We start from the raw sequence: 21,811 nt of genomic DNA, 5'->3' as shown, positions 1-21,811 counted from the left end.
ACAGTCTAGCTGTACTTCTTCCAAGACAGATTTGTTTGTTTTCTGGAAGTGCATGGAACTTTCAGTATTCTTCTCTAACATTTTAATTCAAATCCATCAATTCTTCTCTGGATTTCATTAATCATTATCCTTTTATGTATATGTTGTAGTTGTTAAGTGCCTTTGAGTTGGTTCTGACCATAGCAACCCTCTATAGGGTTTCCAAGGAGCAGTTGGCGGGGTTCAAATCAATCTGTGGTCTAGTGCTTATCCTACAGTGCCATACCAGGACACATGTATTTGAGGTGACTGAAAAATACTTTGACTTGGGTCAGGTGAACCTTAGTCTTCAAAGTGACATCTTTGCTCTTTACCACTTTAAAGAGGTCTTTTGCAGCAGATTTGTCTGTGTAATATGTAGTTTGATGTCTTGACTGCTGTTTCCACGAGCACTGATTGTAAACATAAGTAAAAAGAATCCAAGACAACTTCAGTCATTTCTCCATTGATTGGTACAGTTGTGAGATTTTTGTTTTCTTTACAGTGAGTTGTAGCCTATATTAAAAGCTGTATTCCTTGATCTTCAGTGTTTCAAGTCCTCTTCACCTGCAGCATGCATGGTTGTGTCATCTGCATATTTCAGGTTGTTAATGATTTTTACTCCAGTCCTGATGACAGGTTCTTCTTTCTTTAATCCAGTTTCTGGGATGATTTTCTCAGTATACAGATTGAATAATTATGGTGAAATAATCTAACCTTGATGCACACTTTTCCAGATTTTAAACCATGGTGTGGATAGAAAATATTTAAAGCTTTAAAAATATTAACGGACAGTAAATACTAACACCCAGATTTTCCCTATGGGTGGATAACCTGCTTTGCGTTCCCTCCATGAATGGATCTTGAGAGAACCAAGAAATTGGCCCTTGTCTTGTATACCAAATCCATGATGGGAGGGAGAGTGGAATGACATGCTTGGTGATGATGATGGCCAAAGGCCTGTGGCCTTGTCCAGAATTGGCCTTTTAACCAACAGTGGACTGGGAAGATGAAACAGAAAGGAGCAACTGAGGGAGTCCAAGAGGAGCCCAGTCAGAGTGTCTGGGTCTGTTTAAATCATGGTTATAATAATAGTACTGGAGGAGCACTGCTGATGGATGAATTGTCGTGTCCTACAAAACTGAATAGGGACCAAATGAAAGCAGTGTGTGGCAGTATAGAGGGCAGTCCTCTTCAGAGTCTAAGTGTGTTAACCAGCATAGGGTTTCTACTCTTCATTATCTGTTTTGAACTTAACCGGTTGATTATTTTAAGGAGGACATACCTCCCCTCCCAGTGTTATTGTTCGACTTATAAACTTGCCTATTGTTTGACTGAAAATTGAGTAACTGGTTGAATTCAGCTCCAGACGTGATGGCTGACTAATGGTTATAGTCTTAGGGTTCCACCAGTCTCTAGTCAACCAGTAGACCTGGTGTATTTTAAAATGAGTTTGAATATTGTTCCACATTTTTCTCCTACTCTATCTAAGACCTTCTAATGTGACCCCTTTCAGAGTGGTCAGTTAGCTGGAGACTATCTATTTTTCTGGTCTTAGGGTCATGGAAACTAAGGTTCCTTAGTCCATGAACTCATTGTTTCCATGAACTAATGTATCTTCTACTTTCTTCATTCTTCTTTGCTCTGTATAGGAAGAAACCAATAGTTGTACCTCAGATGACTGTACACAAACTTTTAAAATCCCAGTTGCTATTCACCAAAGTAGAATTTAGAACAATGTCTTTCTGGACTTTGTTATGTCATTTGGCATTGGTGTTCCCTGAGACTATGGACCTGAGTCCTCAGGCTAAGTGACTCATTCCCTCAAGGTGTTTGGTTACAGCTAATACATTTTCATACTTTTGCTGCATGTGTGTGCTCCTATGTTCATAGATATATTTGCAGATAGGTCAATACATATGTAGAAATAGCCTCTGTCAAGCCTAAAAATATTTGTGGGTATAGTCCCATTCCTCTTGCCACGCCTGCTCAGCTTGTGTATCTGTCTGTATAGTCACTTGTAGCTAATTGTTATGTCAAGATTATGTCTATAACAGGATTTTCCTCTGCTGCCTTTAACTTGTATACTCTTCCCAGTGTTTGCCTTTGTTGTCATATTTTATTCTGACCTCCCTCTTATTGTATGTTGCCTTCCCTGTCACCAAAGTTGGCACATGTCTGCCCTCTCTCTAACCAGTGAATTATTTCCTCTTCCTTCCCTTCCCAGGTAAGCATCAAAGAATGTTTCTTTTAGTGTGAAAACCTTTTCTTGACTTTTTACAATAGCGGTCTTATATAATATTAGTCCTTTGGTGGTTCACATATTTCAAAGGCATTCTACCAATTTGGGGATAGGTATGATGGCACTTAACAACAACATGTTTATGTTTCTCTGTTGTTTCAAAATGTCATTTTGTGAGCAGAACAGAGAGGCAAAAGGCGGTGTGCAGAGAGTGATGGTAGAGTAGGTGGTCACAGTGTAAATCGTGTCCCAGGAAATCTGCATCAGAGACAATGGAGAGTGGACTGAAAACAGACAATTTTGAAGCTGAGTAATGAATTTAATGAGTAGTGAATAACCCTCATAGCATTAGTGAAGGGAAGGCAATTCTGACTCACTGCTGGCCACAGCAACTTTTAATATGATGAAATCTCGAGGTAAATACATTTCTGCAGAAGGATTCTAGACTTTTGAGTTATTGCCAGAGCAAAGGAGCTGACGTGCAGCAGAGATGCCTAGGTGTTAGAAGCTATTGACAGTCTGCCTAGTGATAGTTGTCTTCACCTCCCTATTCATTTACCACACCCAGAAAATATTCCCTGTGTCTCTTCCCCGTCTCAGACCACGCATAGTTTTACACCCTTAAGAGAGAACAAACCCATCTCAGCTTGGACAGCTCTACTTAATGAGAGTGCATGTAAGTGGGAGACTAGTTAATATTATCTTATACAATGTAATGTTTAGCGATAAGAAAAGAATGAACTAGAATGCATTTGCTGAAAGAACAATAAAAACTATGGCTTTCCCATTAGCTGCATAGTTAGTAGTCCAATGAATATGATTTCTTCATTCATTCATGTTTGTCTTTTACTTCTCAGGTGACTGGCTAAAAGCCATTTAAGGAGTGTACTATAGCTCCCAATCTTTAACTCCAAGTGCTGTCCAGTCGATTCTGACCCATAGCAACCCTGTGTAGGGTTTCCAAGGAGCAGCTGGTGAGCTTGAATCACTGACCTTGAAGTTCAAATGGCTTTGCAGTCTGGTGCATTAACCCACAGCGCCACACCAGGACTCCTAACCCCCCTTGTTGTTAAGTGCCGTCGAGTCGATTCTGACCCATAGCAACCCTGCATAGGGTTTCCAAGGAGCAGCTGGTGAGCTTGAACCACCAACCTTGCAGTTCAAATTGCTTTGCAGTCTGACGCATTAGCCCACACTGCCACACCAGGACTCCAAAAGCTTACAGCCCCTGGTATTCCCAGGCCCGTCTCCCATCCAAGTACTAATCAGGCAGGACCCTGCTTAGCTTCCGAGATCAGACAAGATTAGGCGCATTCAGGTTGGTGTGACTGTTAACTCCCATTAGGCTACTGAAAAAATTATTGCGTTATTGTTGAAGGACCTGAGAGAAGGAGCCATGGGTTGAGGGTGTTTTGTTTTTCTTTTGTTTTTGTTTTGTGCCAAGTTCAAGGAGGGTTGTTATTGAAGTGGTATGCTCTCACTATTCACTCTGGCTTGTTCGTGACTGCCAGCCTGTGGCCTCAGCCACCCCTGTCCCCACCTGCTCTCCTAGGCACACAGTCTGTCCCATCTGATTCTGACAGAATATCCTAACCAACTAGGGCAACCCTTTTGTCTGCCAGGTGAGTTTAAGTTCAAAGTTTGAAGTTGAGGTGAAAATGTTAACGATTTACCTTCAGCCTCCAGGGACTTGTGATGAGAACAGGAAGAGGGTCATCAACCTAACAGGATGATGACGTCTGTTTACCCCTTAAAGCTCAGTACATTTGCTGGGATTTCTTTTCCAGCTATTTGTAGATGCAGTCCATTGGGATGTTTTCAGGGGCAGGTTTAGATGTTCCTGGCTCTCCCTGGATTTTATTGCATTTCTCTCTCTCTCTCTCTCTCCACACATACCACTTGCCCCAAGTTACAGAACTCATTAGTGACAGGGGAGATAAACAGCAGGGAAGGGAAAATCCTGGGGAAGAGCAGTGTGGCTGGGGCTGGGGTAGTTGTCACCAGAATCTTCTTGGGTGGATTTTGCATTGCTCTAAAGGAGGGAGTGCTTATTTGGGATTGTCTCCTACCTAGGTGAGGTATGCATCTTCTCAAATGGCTGGTATTTGGCCATGGTTGGGGTGGCTCCTAGCACAATGGTTCATTCTCCCATTGTTCTCATGGCCTGGCAGTGGTGGGTGGACCTGGCTCCTCTCCTGCTGGGTGAAGTCGGCACAGCTCTCACTCCCCAGCCATATGTTTCTCAACTGGTGAAATAAGACCAGAGGATGAACCATCTGGGACTATACCTTCCTTTCCATATCTCACTCCCTGAGGAGGGATGAGTTTGCACTGTAGGGTTTTGGCATTGCCACTGGAGATGACTAATACGCTTCCTCTTCACAGTAGCTATGCCAACATTTCCTCAGGTACTTGACTTGAAAATAGGCACTCTTAAATTGTATCATGTATTCGTGGGCTTAGGAGAAGCTCTTCTCTAAATCTGCCAACCATATTCTTCTCATGTAAGACTGCCAATAGACTGTCTTGGCCCCAGGCCTTGAATATCTCATTTCCTGGCTCCCAAATGCCCTCATGAACACTGAGCAGGCTGCTCTTCTTTGTTTTTGTCAATTAAAAAAAAAAGGAAAGGAAAGGAAAAAGTTTTGTAGAAAGTATATTGCAGATGAGTCCAGTACAAGGCCGGGGGTGTTGGGGAGATGAATCATTGCTACTACTGTTTTGCAGATTGAATCCATTTACTACTTTGTGGTGGGTGACATTCCTGAGGAATCCAAGGAGCTTCTCCTTCAGAGGGCTTTGGAGATATCATATCCAGTCTGCACAGTGTCCTTCAATGCCAGAGGAGAAGGCACGGTAGCTTTTTTAAAAGATCTGAGTGCCAAGAGTCACAGCAGGTAGGCAGAAAACGTGCTTGTGAGTGACAATGAGGTCCTGCCTACACAAGATGGGTTGATCTTTATTGTCTTTTGAATCAGTTTGTTGCTTGTTCTTCCCTTCTTTCCAGTACCTTTTTTCAGTCTTTATGGTACCATCCCTGACTTCTCTGTGTTAGGTCAGATCCCTAGTAGAAAGAGTCCAGATATGCATATGGTTACAGAGAGAGTTACCCAGTCTTTTCCCAAGTTGCTGTTGTTATTAAGTGCCGTATATAGGGCTTTCTATTCCCGTAAAGATTTACACCCTTGGAAACCCTGTACAGGGTCGCTATGGGTCAGAACCAACTCGATAGCACTTAACAACAACAACAATAGAGCTTTCACCGAGCAGCATGTAGACACAGTGGTGCCCTCAAACACTTTGTTCTCAAATGTAAGTGAGCATTTTAGCCATATGGGGAGCTTGTTAATAATACAGAGGCTTGGGCTTTGCCTCCCAGACTGATTTCCTATAGAGATAAGACCCAGGAATATACATTTTTGCCCTTTAACTTGCAGATGAACTACCAAGGGAGTGTGTTTAAAATGCAGATTCCATGGCCACAGCTCCCAAATTCTTCATTTCAGGGTCTGAAGGGGGCTCAAGAATCTGCATTTTAACCACATCTTTGGTGATTCTTAGACCCTTTGCTTTGGCAGTTTTTAAAGCACTTAGAAATCTTTTAACATAAGGTGCTGGGCTTTGATTCTGGGTTCCCGTGCACCCCGGAAACACAGAAGGGACTCACTTCTCCCTCTTTGCTACTTGTTGTTAAGTGCCATTGAGTTGGTTCCAACCCATAGTGACCCTGTATAGGGTTTCCAAGGAGCGGCTGGTGAGCTTGAACCACTGACCTTGTGGTTTTAACGACTTTGCAGCTGACACATTAATCCACAGTGCCACACCAGGACTCACCTTTGCTACTAGAGAGAGAAAAAAAGCAATTGGCAGGACACCTCTCTTCCTGATACCTCTGCTTAACCTGGGCATCACTTTCTCTAGGCAGGCTAAGTCTCCCTGGGAGTAATTTGATACAGGAGGGACTGTAGTTGTGTTACTGGCTTTTGTACAGGACACTGCAGAGTGCCAGAGTTTACCGAGAGGACAAGGTGTACGCATGCACTGAGATCTGGCAAGCATGCTGACCCCTGTTCCGCTTGCTGCCAGACCCACCGTCTCTGAGTGCACTCTCCACAGCTGAAGTGCAGTTATTATTAAATTGTAAACAGCATGTTCAGAGTCTCACCTTTCAGGGAGGCTGCCTCGGCCTAGTGATTCTTCAACTGTACTCTGGCTCACCCTGTGCCCCAAGGCTGTGTTGGGGTAGAACCGGCTGTCCTCAGGTTCAGTGCTGTTTGTTGAGGATGTGAGTTAACTGCCATCAGCCAGAGTCCATTTCTCTCTGTTGTTCTCTGTTCCTATCTGAGACCAGATCAGAGACTAGAGAGACCTGGGCACCAAAAGCTTTGGCATTCAAGGTATGGGGCCTGCCAGGACAGATCTCAACCATCTCCCCTCCTTGCTCTGCAAGTACCCATAGGAGGAAGGAAGCAGGCCATTTCTGCTGTGGACAAGGCTCTGCAGGAGGCAGCCATAGGGCCTGGTGATGAGGGGTGGTTGGAACAAGGCCCATGTGTTCATTGCCATCAAATCATCAGCCTAGTCTTGTCTCTGTCCTTTAGAAACAGACAGGCCTGAGGTTTTCCATGGTCCATGCGAGATCCCCAGACCTCTCCCCCATATCTATCTGTCCAAGCCAACCTGAGTGTCAGGATCTTTTTCTGTTGAGTGAGTGGCAAGGGCAGAGGTGGAACTCTTGAGCCCATTGGGGAACATGACTCACCTTTTGCCAATCTGCAGAAATCCCCTGCTTTGGGGTTTCTAGACAATTGACTCTCTGGGTACACCTGAGCCCATTACCCCTGCCCTACACTGCCTTTCTTAAACTTGAAAGTATACAGGGATTCTGATTCTGATTCAGCAGATATGGGGTGGGACCTGAGAATTTGCATTTCTGACCTGCTCCCAGGAGCTGTTGCTGCTACTCCTTGGAAGGAAAAACTAGCCCACATACAAATTCTTTTAATTAGATTCTGGGGAAGTTTCCTGGCTTAAAGTTGACTGCAGCCCATGAGCAATAGTTCAGTTAGCCAGTGGTACCTGAGTTACAAGTTTTCAACACACAGAACCCACAGAGCTAATGGACTGCAAAGACCCAGTTATTAGACTCTTGGCTTGCCAAAACTTTATTAACATGAGTGAACTGGGAACAAAAGAATAAATATAAGCACAATGTATCCTTTTTCTAGGATCAATAAGTACCATTTGGTCGAGCTAATTACCCTGTAATGAAGAGACCTCAGTTTAAATCCCAAACTATTTACAGTTCCCTGTACTCTTCCGTCTCTCTGTCTCTTGCTTGTGTGAATCGAAAAGGTACAGGGAACAGCAGTGGATGTGAATAAGATGCTTGGTACTTACAGAAGAGCAAGTTTAAAGTCCTAGGAGAAATAGTGGACATACACAAATGCCACTGTAGTAGCCTAATATTGAAATTATCTTAATGTTTCAGATTCCATGCATTTGCTGAGAGAACAGGGTGTGCGGAGTTTCCAGCATTGGCCAGAAAGGATGGTAAAAGTGGAATGACTTGGAATTCATGGAAACTGAAAGGGAAACTTCCTCCAGGTACCTGGACACTGAAAGAATAGTGCTGTTTATATACTTAATAACTTCAGATGTTTCGTGTCTTGAGGAAATGCAGTGGGAGAGAGAGTGAAACTATCTGTACCTTTTGCATGGTTTATATGGTAGAAGGAAGGGGAGAGTTAATGGATGCTAATTGTGAATTTGTCAATTAGCAACCAGGGAAGTGGCCTAAATGAGATGTGTTTGCTAAGCTGGGAACTTTCTAGAGATGTGCTCCTGGGTGTGTTAATGCTGGACTTGGTTCTTGGCAGAACAGAGCTGGTCTGTTGCGTAGGTTGCCTGGGAGGATGCAGGGAGGATGTCTACAATTGTGGAGCTTCCTGCTGCTCTCCTCCCCGAGAGAAAACAGTCCTTGTGGACTTGACATGTCGTTTATGAATGCCAAGGCCACAGAAGAATGTCAAGGTTGAATGAACCTCACCTGCCATCAAAGAAATGTGATCACAGAGTTTAAACATAGAGAGTGAAGTCAGAAAATCCACGAGAAATAGGTTTGTGACTCAGATAAACAATAATAGGAGGTTATGCAGAACACAAAGAAATCAGTTTGTCAAGTGCCAACGATTCTGAGTAAACACCACCAAGAAAAGGTGGGAAGGGTGTTGTGGCACACTGGAATAGTTGGAAGTCAGAAAACTCATCTCCACATTTATCCCCACCCCTCATTTATATTAGTTAATGCCCCAGACTTCAAAGTTGTTTTAACTGCAAGTTTGGTGGTTCAAGCTCACCAGCTGCTCCTCGGAAACCCTATACAGGATCGCTATGGGTTGGAACCGACTCAACGGCACTTAACAACAACAATTTATATTACTTAAAAGGAAAAGATTTTTAGCTTCAATAAAAGACAGAACTAGCTCTGGTAGTATAGTGGTTACGAATTGGGCTGCGAACCTCAGAGTCTGCAGTTTGACACTACCAGCTGTTCCGTGGGAGAAAGATGAGGCTTTCTGCTCCCATAAAGATTTACAGCCTCGGAAACCCTTGCAGGGTCACTATGAGTTGGAACTGACTCCACAGCACATAACCACCACCATAATTAAAAGATTCCTCTGTTTGCGTAAATGGTGTTGTAAAGGCTCCCAGGGGAAGGGTGCTGGGCCCATATGTGGAAAGCAGTTGGGTTACCAGGCTCGGTTGTCAGGCAGTGATAAAAGCAGAGGGTAGAGTCACAAAGTCAGTTCTGGATACAGTCAGTTTGTATATTTAGATTCTTAATGCCCCAAAGCACAGTAAGGGGGTAGGTTCTAGTAGAACTAACATGGGAGGGGAGCTGGTACTGCTTCAGGTAACTAATACCTTTGTTGAAATAAATATTTCCAGAGAATTTGAAAAAATATCAGTTGATAAGCAAGGTTGATAGGAGTCTAAGAAAAAAAAAAAAAATCAGTATATGTGCCATGCCTAGTAAAAATAATTTACAAGGTTAAACCTAATGGACAATAATTCAATTAGGGTAAAGACAGAGAATGTATATGAGATGTCACCAGTTGCCCAAAGTGTGCCAGTGATTGTAAATTGCGTTGAATTTTGGCCTATGTGTTTCTTGAAACATAAAGGGAAACAGATCTGGCTACATAGCTTACATCTTAAGCAACTACCATCTTCCTAGCCCTGTGAAGCACAAAATTACAGATAAAAACATTTTTCTTAGAATGAAATACTTGGAACATGGCATGCTATTCTAATATCAATTCAGTGATCACATGTTCTGAGTTTTTGGAGAGAGTCCCAAATCCTAAATATGTGACATGTCTCATCTATCCATCCACAATGCCCCAGAAAAGCCAACATTTTAAAGCTTGCCTCACCCACTCAAAAACTGCCTGGAAATTCTTGACTGTCTCTTTGGTTTGAGACATTTGTAGTTTCCAACCTCACCTGGCCCTCAGAGGTAGTTCTTCTCTCCCAATCACAGCAACTGTCTCAAACACTTATCAGTATCTTTTTCCTTAAGTCTGCTCCTTCCTCAACTTCCCTCAGGAGGTAAATTGGTGCTTCCTGTTGTATAGAAAATAGAGACCATCAGGTGAGGGGTTGGAGAGCCAACTTGAAAGAAATGTCCTGCTTTTTGTCTTTTGGATTCCAGATAATTGGCTTTCAGGATGCTTTGTCCCATATCTTACACTTGTGCAAAGGGGCTCTAAAAAGCCCTGTAGCCAATAGAATGGAGTCCTGGTGTGGTGCTGCAGGTTAATGTGCTGGACTGCAAAGTCTGTTTGAACCACAAGGTCTGTGCTTCAAGCTCACTAGCAACTCCTTTGGAAGCCCTATTCAGGGTCGCTATGAGTTGGAACTGACTCCACGGCAATTAACATCAACAACAACAATTAAGAAAAAAGCTTTAATGCAACCTTAAAAAAAATTAATGCAAAAAAAATCCATAATAAACAAAATATTACAAATTTTTTTAAAAAAATAGATGGCTCCAACAGTTCTGTGCCAAACCATATTGGAGTCTGAGGCAAAAGAAAAGTTTTGTTTTTTTTCCCCCAGGTTGTTAAAATAATTGAAAATATACTTAAAAATGGAAACATAGGTGTATTAAACCTCACAACATTATTTTAATTGAAATATTTGGGAATATATCCATGTCTCTTGCTAAAGTTTTACATTCATCAAACACTGAAAGTTGCTTTCATTTGTTATAACTTACAACTCTCAATTGAAAACAAAATAAGAGAAAAAGCACATTATTTAAAATTGTATTTTTTTTAGCTCTTTAATGTGAATTGGATGAAGGTTTACAGAGCAAATCAATTTTCCAATCAACAGTTTGTACACATTTTCTTTCATGTCATCGAATGTAGTCGCTCATCACACTTCCTCTCTGTAGTTCCCATTTTCATTCTTTCCTCTTTTCTGACCTTTTTTATTTTCTGAACTTTGTGCTTGGGAAAGGCTTATAATCTAGAATAGTTGATGGTTTTAAGAAGTGTCTGCCTCCTGAGTTATGGTTCACCTTATAGATCTATTGTTTGGTTCTAGGCCTTTGGGGATAAGGCTCATAGAGTCACGGGTTCCCCAGGCTCTTTCTGACCAGTAAGCCTGGTCGCTTGTATGATTTTGAGTTTTGTTCCACGTTTTCTCCTACTCTGTCCCTTTCAAACTGGTCAGCAGGGTAGTTGGGCTTCATCTAGTTTTTCTAGAGAATAAATTTCTGTTTGTTTAAGCGATCACTTGTGGTATTTCTGTTATAGCAACACTAGACAGGGTAGTTGGGCTTCATCTAGTTTTTCTAGAGAATAAATTTGTTTGTTTAAGCGATCACTTGTGGTATTTCTGTTATAGCAACACTAGAGAACTAAGACTGATGGCGACCATTTGAACAGGGGTAAACAGCTGGGTGCATGTGGAAGAGTGATGGAGATGAGGTTTAAAGGTAAAGAAGGCCAAGTAAGTAGTGCTGAGGGGAGCAATATCAGACAGAGGGGAATAAATGCGTACCCCTGTGTACCAAGAAACTTCAAAACATTATGGAAAGATTCCATTATCTTTTAATTCATTTTTCCACAAACTTTTTCAAGGCCCTTCATATATTGTTTTTATGTATTTTTTAGTGTTTAACTTTTATCCAGAACATTAGTTGAAAAACAAAAAACATACTGAAAAACTGAAGTAGTTAAAACTCAACATCATTTGAAGTTAAATATTTTTTTATACTGAAATATAATTTATTATAGTTTGACATTCCTGATTTTAGTAGAAGCAAATTCATCAATATAAAAAGATCTTTTCAGGTGAAGACAGATGTTCCCAATGTCCATTCAGCCTATGGACTACTGGTTTCCATGCATCTTTGATTTTCTTCACTCTAAAAGGGCCCTCAAGCCTTCGGAGTTTTATTCCTGGGCAAATGTGGCCCTTCTGACTTCAAGTGGTGGATTGCTCTAAGGTGTGTGTACCTCCTAGTGTTCCTGTCCACTGTGGCTGGAGGTTGAACCATGGGGGCGGGAAATCCACTTACAGGTTTGAAGAGTGACTAAGGGCCATGGTCTCAGGGCTTCCACCGGTCTCTGTTTGACCAGTCAGCCTGGTCTTTATTACTATTATTATTGTTTTGGTTTTGTTTCACATTTTTCTCATATTCTATCCAGGACCTTCTATTGTTAATCCTTATCGAGTGGTCAGCAGTGGTAGCCAAGCACCATTTTCTGATCTCAGGGTCATGGAAGCTAAGATTCTTGTGGTTCATGGACTAATTGTTTCAATTTATCTTTAATTTTCTTCACACTTCTTTGCTTCAGTTGGGATGAGACCAACAGTTGGATCTTAGATGGCTGCTCACAAGCTTTTAAGATTCCAGTCACTATTCACCAAAGTAGGTTGTAGAATAGTCTTTGTGGACTATATTATGCCAATTGACTATGGTGTCCCCTGAGACTATGGTCTTGAGCCCCCAGGTCTAGTGACTCATTCACTCAAGATGTTTGGTTAGGACTAAGAAGTTTTCATAACTTTCCCCCTGTGTGCTCTACTATGGATGTATTTGCAGCACATAAAAATACATATGTAGAAATAGCCTCTGTCAAGTCTCTATGTATTCATGGGTGTGGCCCCATTCACTGTCCCACACCTGTTCAGCTTGCATGGCTATGCATGCTCTTATAGATTATTGTTACTGTTGTTAAGGCAGTACTGTGCATTCAGTAGTATTTACCTTTGTTGCCTTTAACTCTTGTGTTTCAGTGTCTTCCTTTGCCTTGTTCATATTTTCATTGACCTCCTTCTTATTGTATATTACTTTTCCATTACCCAAGTTAATCCACTAGTTGGAGTCCTAGTGTGGTGCTGTAGGATAAAGCACTGGACCTCATGGTCAGTTTGAACCACAAGGTCAGTGGTTCAAACTCACCAGCCACTCCTAGGAAACCCTATACAGGTTTGAATTGAAACTGCCTTGAAGGCACTTAACAACAACAACTTCCTAGTTAAACATTTGATATTCTTTCTCTTCCCACCCCTGGCAGTCTTCAAAGAATGAGATAAAATTTTGTGTGTAAATCTTTTCTTGCCTTTTTATAATCATGATCTCATACAATATTTGTCTTTTTGTGAATGACTAATTTTACTTAGCATAATATATATACTCCAAGGAGTCTTGGTGTGGTACTCTGGGTTAATGCACTGGCCTGCAAAGGCAGTTTGAATCGCAAGGTCGGTGGTTCAAGTTCACCAGCTGCTCCTTGGAAACCCTATACCAGGTCACTATGTGTTGGAACCGACTTAACAGCACCTAACAACAACAACAACGTATTCAGGTTCATCCATGTTAAGTGATGTTTTGCAGATTCATCATTATTCTGTAACATTGCTTAGTATTCTATTGTGTGTGTGTACCAAAGTTTGTTTATCAATTTGTTTGTTGACGGGTACTTAAGTTGTTTCCATATTATTGTTATTGTGAATAGTGCTGGGATGAACATGGGTGTGCATATATCTATAGCAGACAAGGGACTAATCTGTAAAATTTATAGAAAACAACCACATCACAACAATAAATATATATAAACCAATTAAAAAATGGGCAGAAGACATGAACAGACACTTCACCAAAGCAGACCTTCAGGCAGTCAAAAAAACACATGAAGAAATTCTTGTGATTTAGCCATTCTAGAGATTCAAATCAAAACAACAGTGAGATATCATCTCACCCCAGTATTAGTAGCAAAATTCAGAAAGCAGAAAACAGTAAATGCTGGTGAGGGTTTAGATAGACTTGAGCTCTCATACATAGCTGTGTGGGAGTATAAAATGGTACAACCACTGTGGAAAACGGTATGGTGCTTCCTCAGAGCTGGAAACAGAAATACCGTATGATCCAACAATCCCACTACTAGGTATATATCCTATAAGAGTCAGGATGCAAATAGAACCGCATCTTTTTTTTGGGGGGTGGGGGTGGGGGAGCTTGTTATTTCATGGCTTTTTAAAAAACTTTTCATTGTGAATTAAATTTACAGTCAATAATTCATGCACTTTGCTTCACTTCAGTGATTGCAGTCCCCTCAATGCAGCGACAGTTATCTGGCTTCCTCCCTGTGCTTCCTATTTACATTTCACCCTCTTTCTCATTCCTTCTCAACTTTGTCTTTAGGAAAATGTTGCTGTTTTGATTTTGAATTATTGAATATTCCATGTGAGCAGACCTTACTAGTGGTTTTTCCACCCTATGTACCTATGTACAATGTTCAGCTTGACTGAACATTGGGCCACAAGGGTGAGTTCCTTTCCAGACCTGAAGGGTGGTTGATGACCATAGTCTCAGATTTCTCTAGTCTCTCTTTCTTTCCAGTAAACCTAGAGGTTGGTTTTTTTGTTTGTTTGTTTGTTTGTTTTAAAGTAATTTTGAAGAACAGTATCTTTTAATGAGAGTTTGAGAAGGGTCCAAACATCAGGGCAGGCAAGAATCTATATCCACAAACTTTGACATGTAAGACAATGATTTAAAATAATTATAATTGTATTATTTTTTTTTTTACCACCCAACCACATTTTCTCACACACTAGGGGAAAATTGCTTCCAGTCCTGTGTACTTCCTCTGAATCCAAGAAACAGAGAGTATTGAATTGGAAAACCATGTGTGTGTGTCTGCATATCTCATTTAATAATCTTATATGAGCTCAGCCATCCACCTGTCCTGAAGAAAATCTCTGTTTCTAGAAAGCATTTCTCACCTAAAAGGAATAGGGGTAGGCCACTAGCCTACAGTAGGCTTCTACAACATTGGCAGCACCTGGCCAGGTGAGTTATAATGGCAGGCTGCCCAGAATTCGGTGGGTAATCCTAGCCACTATCTGGACTTTTCTACCTTTTACTTCCAGGGGTGACTTCCTAGTTTAGACATTATGTTTTGACTACGCACAGGTTCTACCCTACCCAGAAATGCTGAATCACCCTTTGATAGGCTGAAATTTAGAAAGTGTGGAAGATTTAATCTGGCTGGTGATGCCAACCAGAAATGCCCCCTACTCTTTATAAACCATCTGTCATGGGATGAATTGTATACCCCCCAAAATACGTGTCACCTTGACTAGGCTATGATCCCCAGTTTTGCATGACTGTCCTCCATTTTGTGCTCTGATGTAATTATTCACTATTTTGTGATGTGTTGTAAATCCTAAAGTCTATTGTGGTGTTGTGGGTTAATGCGTTGGACTGCAAAGTCAGCTTGAACCACAGTGTTGGCGACTCAAATTCACCAGCTGCACCTTGGACAGGGTCGCTGTGAGTCTGTACTGACTTGATGGCACTTAACAACAACAACAACAACAACAAAAATATGTTAATGAGACTGGATTAGTGTGGGATGGGTGCTGAGTCACAGCCGTAAGAGGACATGACTCAGGTTGAATCCTTACCAAGTCTCATCCTTACTCAAACCAGACCCCTACTCAAGTCAGACTCTTTCCTGAGCCTCAAAAGAATTAAAAGGAGAGAGAAGTGAACAGAGGGAAAGGGATCTGTCTGTCAGAAAAAAGAACCAGGAGTGGAGTGTGTCCTTTGGATCTGGTGTCCTGCACTGAGGACCTCCTAGACCCAGGAGAAGATGGGCCCACAGAAATAAAAGGAGACAAGGATCTTCCTCTAGAGCCAGCCCTTGGAATGCAGACTTCTTACCTCCTAAACTGTGAGGAACTGCTTTTCTCTTTGTCGATGTCATCCACTTGTGGTATTTCTGTTATAGCTGCACTAGATCACGTATACACCATCCTTTCCCCTCGGCTTTAGGTCCAGAGTTGACTAGGTCCCTGCTTATGTTTCCACTCCTGGGCATTGACAGGAGGGTGGTGGTTCTATTGAGAATCTATCATGTTTCTCTCCAGGTACCCCTCACCCTTGCTCTCTTGATTATGGGATTTGCTGTCTGCTGGGAAAAGGGAAAGTGACACTAACAAAACCTAGACTACCATGGGACCAGAGTGGTGCTATCTTCAGGAGCCCCTCACACCCCTGGGCCCTTGAAACTTGCCCTGTAACTTAAATGTAATTTTTCTTCTTGGTTTCTATTTATTAGAAAATATTCACCTTACCCATAAAACAGGTTATATTGAGCATTCTCCTTAGAAAAGATTTCTCTGTGAGCAACATTTCCCCCATTCCTGCCTTGGGCCTGGGCCTCTTCAGTCTACAGTTTCTTGGCATGTGCTCCAGACTAATGGCAAGTTAAGGCGGAGGCTTGATAGCAGGGTCATCTTGCCCGACTCATGGGGGGCGGTATCAGAGGATAGTGCTCCCATCTAACTTCCCAAGCCTGTAGTCGTGGCAGTTAGGGCTTAACTGCCATGAGAGTTTTCATCTGCCTTGGATGGTAGGGCTTAGGTGGCTACTGCTCATAGTTTGAAATAGAAACCTGAGACACCATCTTCCATGGCCCTTGATTTCTGGGTATTCTCAGGAAACCAGGGAAAAGAATCTTTTAAGCGAATGGTCTTTCTGCCACCACTTTGGATCTGAGTAGGGATTTAAAAACATTCTATAATATTCTTTGGAGAGAGCTCTGGTAGTGTAGTGGTTACGAGTTGGGCTGTGAGCTGCAAGGTCAGCAGTTCGAAATTACCAGCTGCTCCACTGGAGAAAGATGAGGCTTTCTGTTCCCGTAAAGATTTACAACCTCGGAAACCTTGTACAGGGTCTCTATAAGTTGGAACCGACTCCACGGTACATAACAACAACATAACATTCTTTGGAGTCCTGGTGTAGCTCTGTGAGTTAAAGTGCTGGACTACAAAGTCAGTTTGAACCACAAGGTTGATGGTTCAAGCTCACCATTTGCTCCTTGGAAGCCCTATACAGGGTCATTATGGGTCAGAACCAACTTGATGGCACTTAACAAGAAGAATAACAATAGTATTCTTTGAAGCTCAGTCTCATCCCAGGCCACTGGCATTCTCCAAGTCAGCAGTGAGTTCTGGGAGGTCACAGGACTCTGCACACCTATGTGTTTCATCAGTGGTTACAGCCATTGACTTGTGATAAACCGGCCCCAAGGTTGTGGTTGTGTATGGGAGACTGCGCACATCCTGGTAGACTCAGGTGCCTGCAGATCCCCCTGTACGTGTCCAGTGTTCTTGTCGTTTGGTCATACTTCAGGTGGAGTAGTTCTCTACTTCCATACTCAGCTTCCCATGTAGGAGTCTTTTGCATATTTTGCCCTGTCTTCCTGGATTTCCGAGCCTTTCTTCCTGGAGTCTTGCCTACCTCTCAAGGTTTTGAAAGGAAGTGGAACCAGTCCCCATCTTCTTTCCCAAGCCGAGTGGAATTTCCTTTAGTCTAGGAAAGCTCTTCTCTTCTTACTATTTCTTCAAAGCTACTGCTTCTGTAAACCTCAACACCCACCTCTCCAAGGGGTTTAGGTTTTTTTGTGGGGAGGGAAAGTCAGAATGTTTTATAGGCGACTTTATCTTTCTGTCCTGCCACACGCTTCCTCTGGGGTAAGTTTGCAGTAAGCCTTATGTCTTCTTGGCTGATGAGGGGTTGAGAAGGAGAAAACCCAGGACAAGTGTAGATTGCCATCACAAACCATAATGTAGTCACATGCATAAATGTATAATGTCACACCCTTGACCCAGGATGGCTTATCTGTGCAGAGAGACAAAAAAATGCTTTTGTTCTGTGGTATTCCATGGACTCCTGGTGTGGCGCTGTAGGATAAGCACTGGACAGCGTACCACCAGGTCAGCGGTTCAAATCCACCAGCCGCTCCTCAGAAACCCTATACAGGGTCACAATGAGTCAGAACTGACTCAACAGCACTTAACAACACGTGGCATGCCCTAATAACACTTCAGGGAGAGATGTTGGCGAAAGGAAAATGAAGAGATTATGTGCTATTTAGCTGGTGAGCTATGTAGCTCGAGAGCTGCTCTGTTCAATACAGAACCATATGTGACTGTGAGCACTTGGAATATACTGAGTAAGTTGGGATGCATTCCAAGTGTAAAATGCCCACTGTGTTTCAGTCAGTAAAGCCTTTCATAGAGGCAGAGTGAAAAAAATGTAAAATATCAATCACACTAATTATTTTTAATATCCATTGCATGTTGAAATGATAATATTGGTCTAAGTAAAATGTACTACTAAATTAATTTTACCTGTTTCTTTGTGCTTTTTAAAAGGTGGTGGTAGTGGGGTGCACCGTGGAGTCAGTTCTAACTCCTAGTAACCCTGTATAGGTTTCCAAGATTATAAATCTTTACGGGAGCTGAAAGCCTCATCTTTCTCCTATTCAAACTGCTAATCTTGAGGTTAGCAGCAAATTCCATATGTGGTCCCCATCATAAGTCTGCTGGATGATACTACTCTAGAATTAAGCAGGCTAACTCTATCACTGAAATCGCTGTGTGACCTTGAGCAAGTTTTTTGAACATCTTTGCTTCCTTTTCCCTGTCTATAAAATGAGAATAACAGATTGTTACTACTTTAGTTGTATTAAGTGAAAGGAAGGCAGAATGAAATGAATTACTGTCCTACGTTCTAGGCATTCAAATTTTGTAAAATCAAGAATCTGGGCTTTGGAGTTGTTGTTGTTGTCAACTGCTGTCTAGTTGGTTCCAACTCACAGCAACCCCATGTAGGGTTTCTAAGGAGGGACTGTTGGGTGGTTTGCAATCCAGTACTTATCCTCCAGTGCCACAACAGGACATAGGTCGTTATTTAAACATGTTGCTGTTGTTGTTAGGTGCCACCAAGTCGGTACGGACTTATAGCGACCTTATGCACAACAGAAGGAAACACTGCCTAGTCCTGTGCCAACCTCACAATTGTTGCCACGCTTGAGTCCATTGATGCTGCCACTTTTGTCAATCCATCTTGCTGGGGGTCTTCCTCTTTTTCTCTGACCCTCCACCTTACCGAACATGATATCCTTCTCCAGTGACTGATCCCTCCTGACAATATGTCCAACGTATGAGAGACGAAGTTTGGCCATCCTGGCCTCCAAGGAGAACTCTGACTGCACTTCTTCCAACATGTTGGTTCTTTTGGCAGCCCATAGCACTTTCAATAATCTCCTCCAGTACCATAACTCAAAAGCATCAATTCTTCTATGGTTTTCCTTATTCACTGTCCAGCTTTCACATGCATATGAGGTTATTGAAAACACCATGGCTTGGGTCAGGCGAAAAGGTCTTGTGCAGCAGATTTGCCTAATGCAATACGTCGCCTGAGTTCTTGACTGTTGCTTCCATGAGTTTTGATAGTTGATCCAAGAAGAATGAAGTCCTTGACAACTTCAGTCTTTTCTTCGTTGATAAGAATGTTGTTTATTGGTCCAGTGGTGAAGATTTGTGTTTTCTTTACATTAAGATGCAATCCACACCTGAAGGCTGTGCTCTTTGATCTTCATCAGTAAATGTTTTAAATCCTCTTCATTTTCAAGCAAGGTTGTATCATCTGCATATTGCAGTTTGTTAATGAGTCTTCCTCCAATCCTGATGCCACTTTTTTCTTCATAGAACCCAGCTTCTCAGATTATTTGCTCAGCATACAGGTTGAATCAGTATTGTGAAAGAATACAACCCTGTCGCACACCTTTCTTAATTTTAAACTATTCAGTGTTCCCATGCTCTGTTCGAACAATTGCCTCTTGGTCCAGGTACAGATTCCTCATGAGCACAATTAAGCGTTCAGTAATACTCATACTTTGCAATGTTGTCCATAGCTTGTCATGATCCACACAATCAAAAGCCTTTGCGTAGTCAATAAAGCACAGATAAACATCTTTCTGGTATTCTCTGCTTTCAGCCAAGATCCATCGGACATCAGCAATGATATCCCTCATTCCAAGGCCTCTTCTGATCCAGCTTGAACCTCTGGCAGTTCTCTGTCAATATATGCTTGCAGCCATTTCTGTATTACCTTTAGTAAAACTTTACTGGCATGGGATATCAAAGATAGGTCATTATTATTTGTCATTATTAACTGTGTCATTATTCGTTGTGTGATTTCGATCAAGGTGATTAATCTGAGTTTTGACTTTCTTATTAAACCTTATGGGTTGTTAGGAATATAAATAAATATATGTATGTAAAAAATGGTTTCTACGGTAGTAAAACATAGTTAAGCAGACAATAAATTACAGCTGTTACTATAGCCATCAATGTCATCATTCTGTGAGTTACTTTATTTATAACTATTACCACTAGGTAAGCAACTTAATCTGTCATTTTGTCATACTGTGGTGGCTTGGGTGTTTCTATGATGCTGTAAACTGTGCCACTGGTATTTCAGATATGAACATGGTCACCCATGGTGACAGTTTTCAGTGGGGCTTCTAGACTAAGAGCCATGGTATGGCACTGTAGGATAAGCACTGGACTGCTAACCACAGGTCGGTGATTCAAATCCACCAGCTACTCCTTGGGAGAAAGCTATGGCTTTCTGCTCCCGTAAAGATTTACATCCTTGGAAATTGACTCAGGTATTGAGTTTGAGTCTAGCTTAACACAGAATAGGAAGAAAGGCCTGGAGATCTACTTCTGAAAATCAGCCAATGAAAACCTTATGGATCCCAACAGAAATATTGTCTGATACAGAGCTAGAAGGTGAGCCCCCTAGGTTGGAAGACAACAGCAGACTCCATGAGGACGAGGCATACAGTCACCATTACTGGGAGCTGGCTGAACAGCTACTTACAACAACAAGCACCCTAAAGACAAATTCTTTATTGCCTTTTATTCTCCTTTGTTATTCTAATTGTCCTGCCTGTTTTAATTTCAGATTCTAAGTATATTAGATTTTCATATAATTTTGTATATAATTCTAAAATATATTTAATTTTAACTCTTTGCCATTTGCTTTGGTTCCCCTAGTTTTCTCTTGGTTGGCTGACGTTTGTCTTCTAGTCGTCTCATAAAGACAGTCTTGCTGGAACAATGTTGCCAGAGTTTCCAAATGTTCTTTTCCATACTCTTTGTATGTAAGAAGCATCTTGGCTGGACATGAATTCCTTGGCTCATCTTTTTTTTTTCTCTTGAGTGTCTAGTTGTGCTCTCACGTTGCATCCTGCTGAGGAGAAACCCAAGGCCAGCCTGCCTTTATCTTTTTGCATGGTTGCCCTAATGATCCTTTATCTTTAGAGCCCATTAAGTCCTAGGATATGTCTCATTGTTGACCACTGGTCTGTTTTCCCTCACCTACAGTGTACCCTTTCCCTATTTCTATTCTGTTTCTTTTTTTTCAAGAAAGTTAAAGTGTTCAAGAGCAAAATTATCATAGCTTGACCCAAGCTATGATATTTTCAGTCACTTCATACATGTGTGAAAGTTGTACAGTGAATAAGGAAGACCTGAGAAAAATCAGTGCATTTGAGTTATAGTGTTGCAGAACATTGAAAGTACAATGGATTGCCAGAGAACAAACAAATCTGCCTTGGCAGAAGTACAGCCAGAAGCTCCTTAGAAGTGATGATGATGAAATTTTGTTTCTCGTACTTTGAACATGTCAAGGAGGATCAGTTCTTGGAGAAGGACACTGTTCTTGGTAAAATGGAAGGGTCAGCGAAAAAGTTAAAAACCCCAATGAGATTGACATATAACAACAATTGTGAGGATGTGCAAACTGGGCAGTGTTTTATTCTACTGTGCACAATGGAACCAACCTGACAACACCTAACAACAACAACAATAGCAACACATGATTCAGGAAAGTTTCCTTTAATTACATTTAAAGATATGTGTTCTGTTCCATTTTTAAAAAATTACTGTTTTGTTAAATTTAGCAAGCAGCTTTATATTGTTTGGTATGTACCAGACACTGTGACAATCTCTTATCAATTTAACTAATTTACTCTGAATAGGTGCTACTATTGTCCTTATGTTACCTTCTGGAAAACCAAGGTGGAAAGTAGTTAAGACACTTGTCCAAAGTCACAAAGCTAGTAAAGGCCGAGTACAGCCTGGGTTCAAATTCAGACAGTTTAC

At 41.6% G+C, this 21,811-nt stretch overlaps 1 protein-coding gene across 1 annotated transcript in view; it reads left to right on the top strand.

The window, feature by feature from the left end:
- VWA3B (von Willebrand factor A domain containing 3B) overlaps window positions 1-21,811 on the top strand; it is a gene marked incomplete at its 5' end in the record, with an annotated part of 314,866 nt that overhangs the window by 28,190 nt on the left and 264,865 nt on the right. Inside the window, 2 exons of the mRNA XM_006870778.1 lie at window positions 4,988-5,157; window positions 7,752-7,867. Of these exons, the coding sequence (XP_006870840.1) occupies window positions 4,988-5,157; window positions 7,752-7,867 (286 nt within the window). The remainder of the gene's footprint in view (window positions 1-4,987; window positions 5,158-7,751; window positions 7,868-21,811) is intronic.

This window comes from Chrysochloris asiatica, unplaced genomic scaffold (assembly GCF_000296735.1).
Source record: "Chrysochloris asiatica unplaced genomic scaffold, ChrAsi1.0 scaffold00150, whole genome shotgun sequence".
NCBI classification, from domain to species: Eukaryota; Metazoa; Chordata; class Mammalia; order Afrosoricida; family Chrysochloridae; genus Chrysochloris; species Chrysochloris asiatica.
Note: the sequence above shows the minus strand (reverse complement) of the source record. Positions and strands in the feature narration are given on the sequence as shown.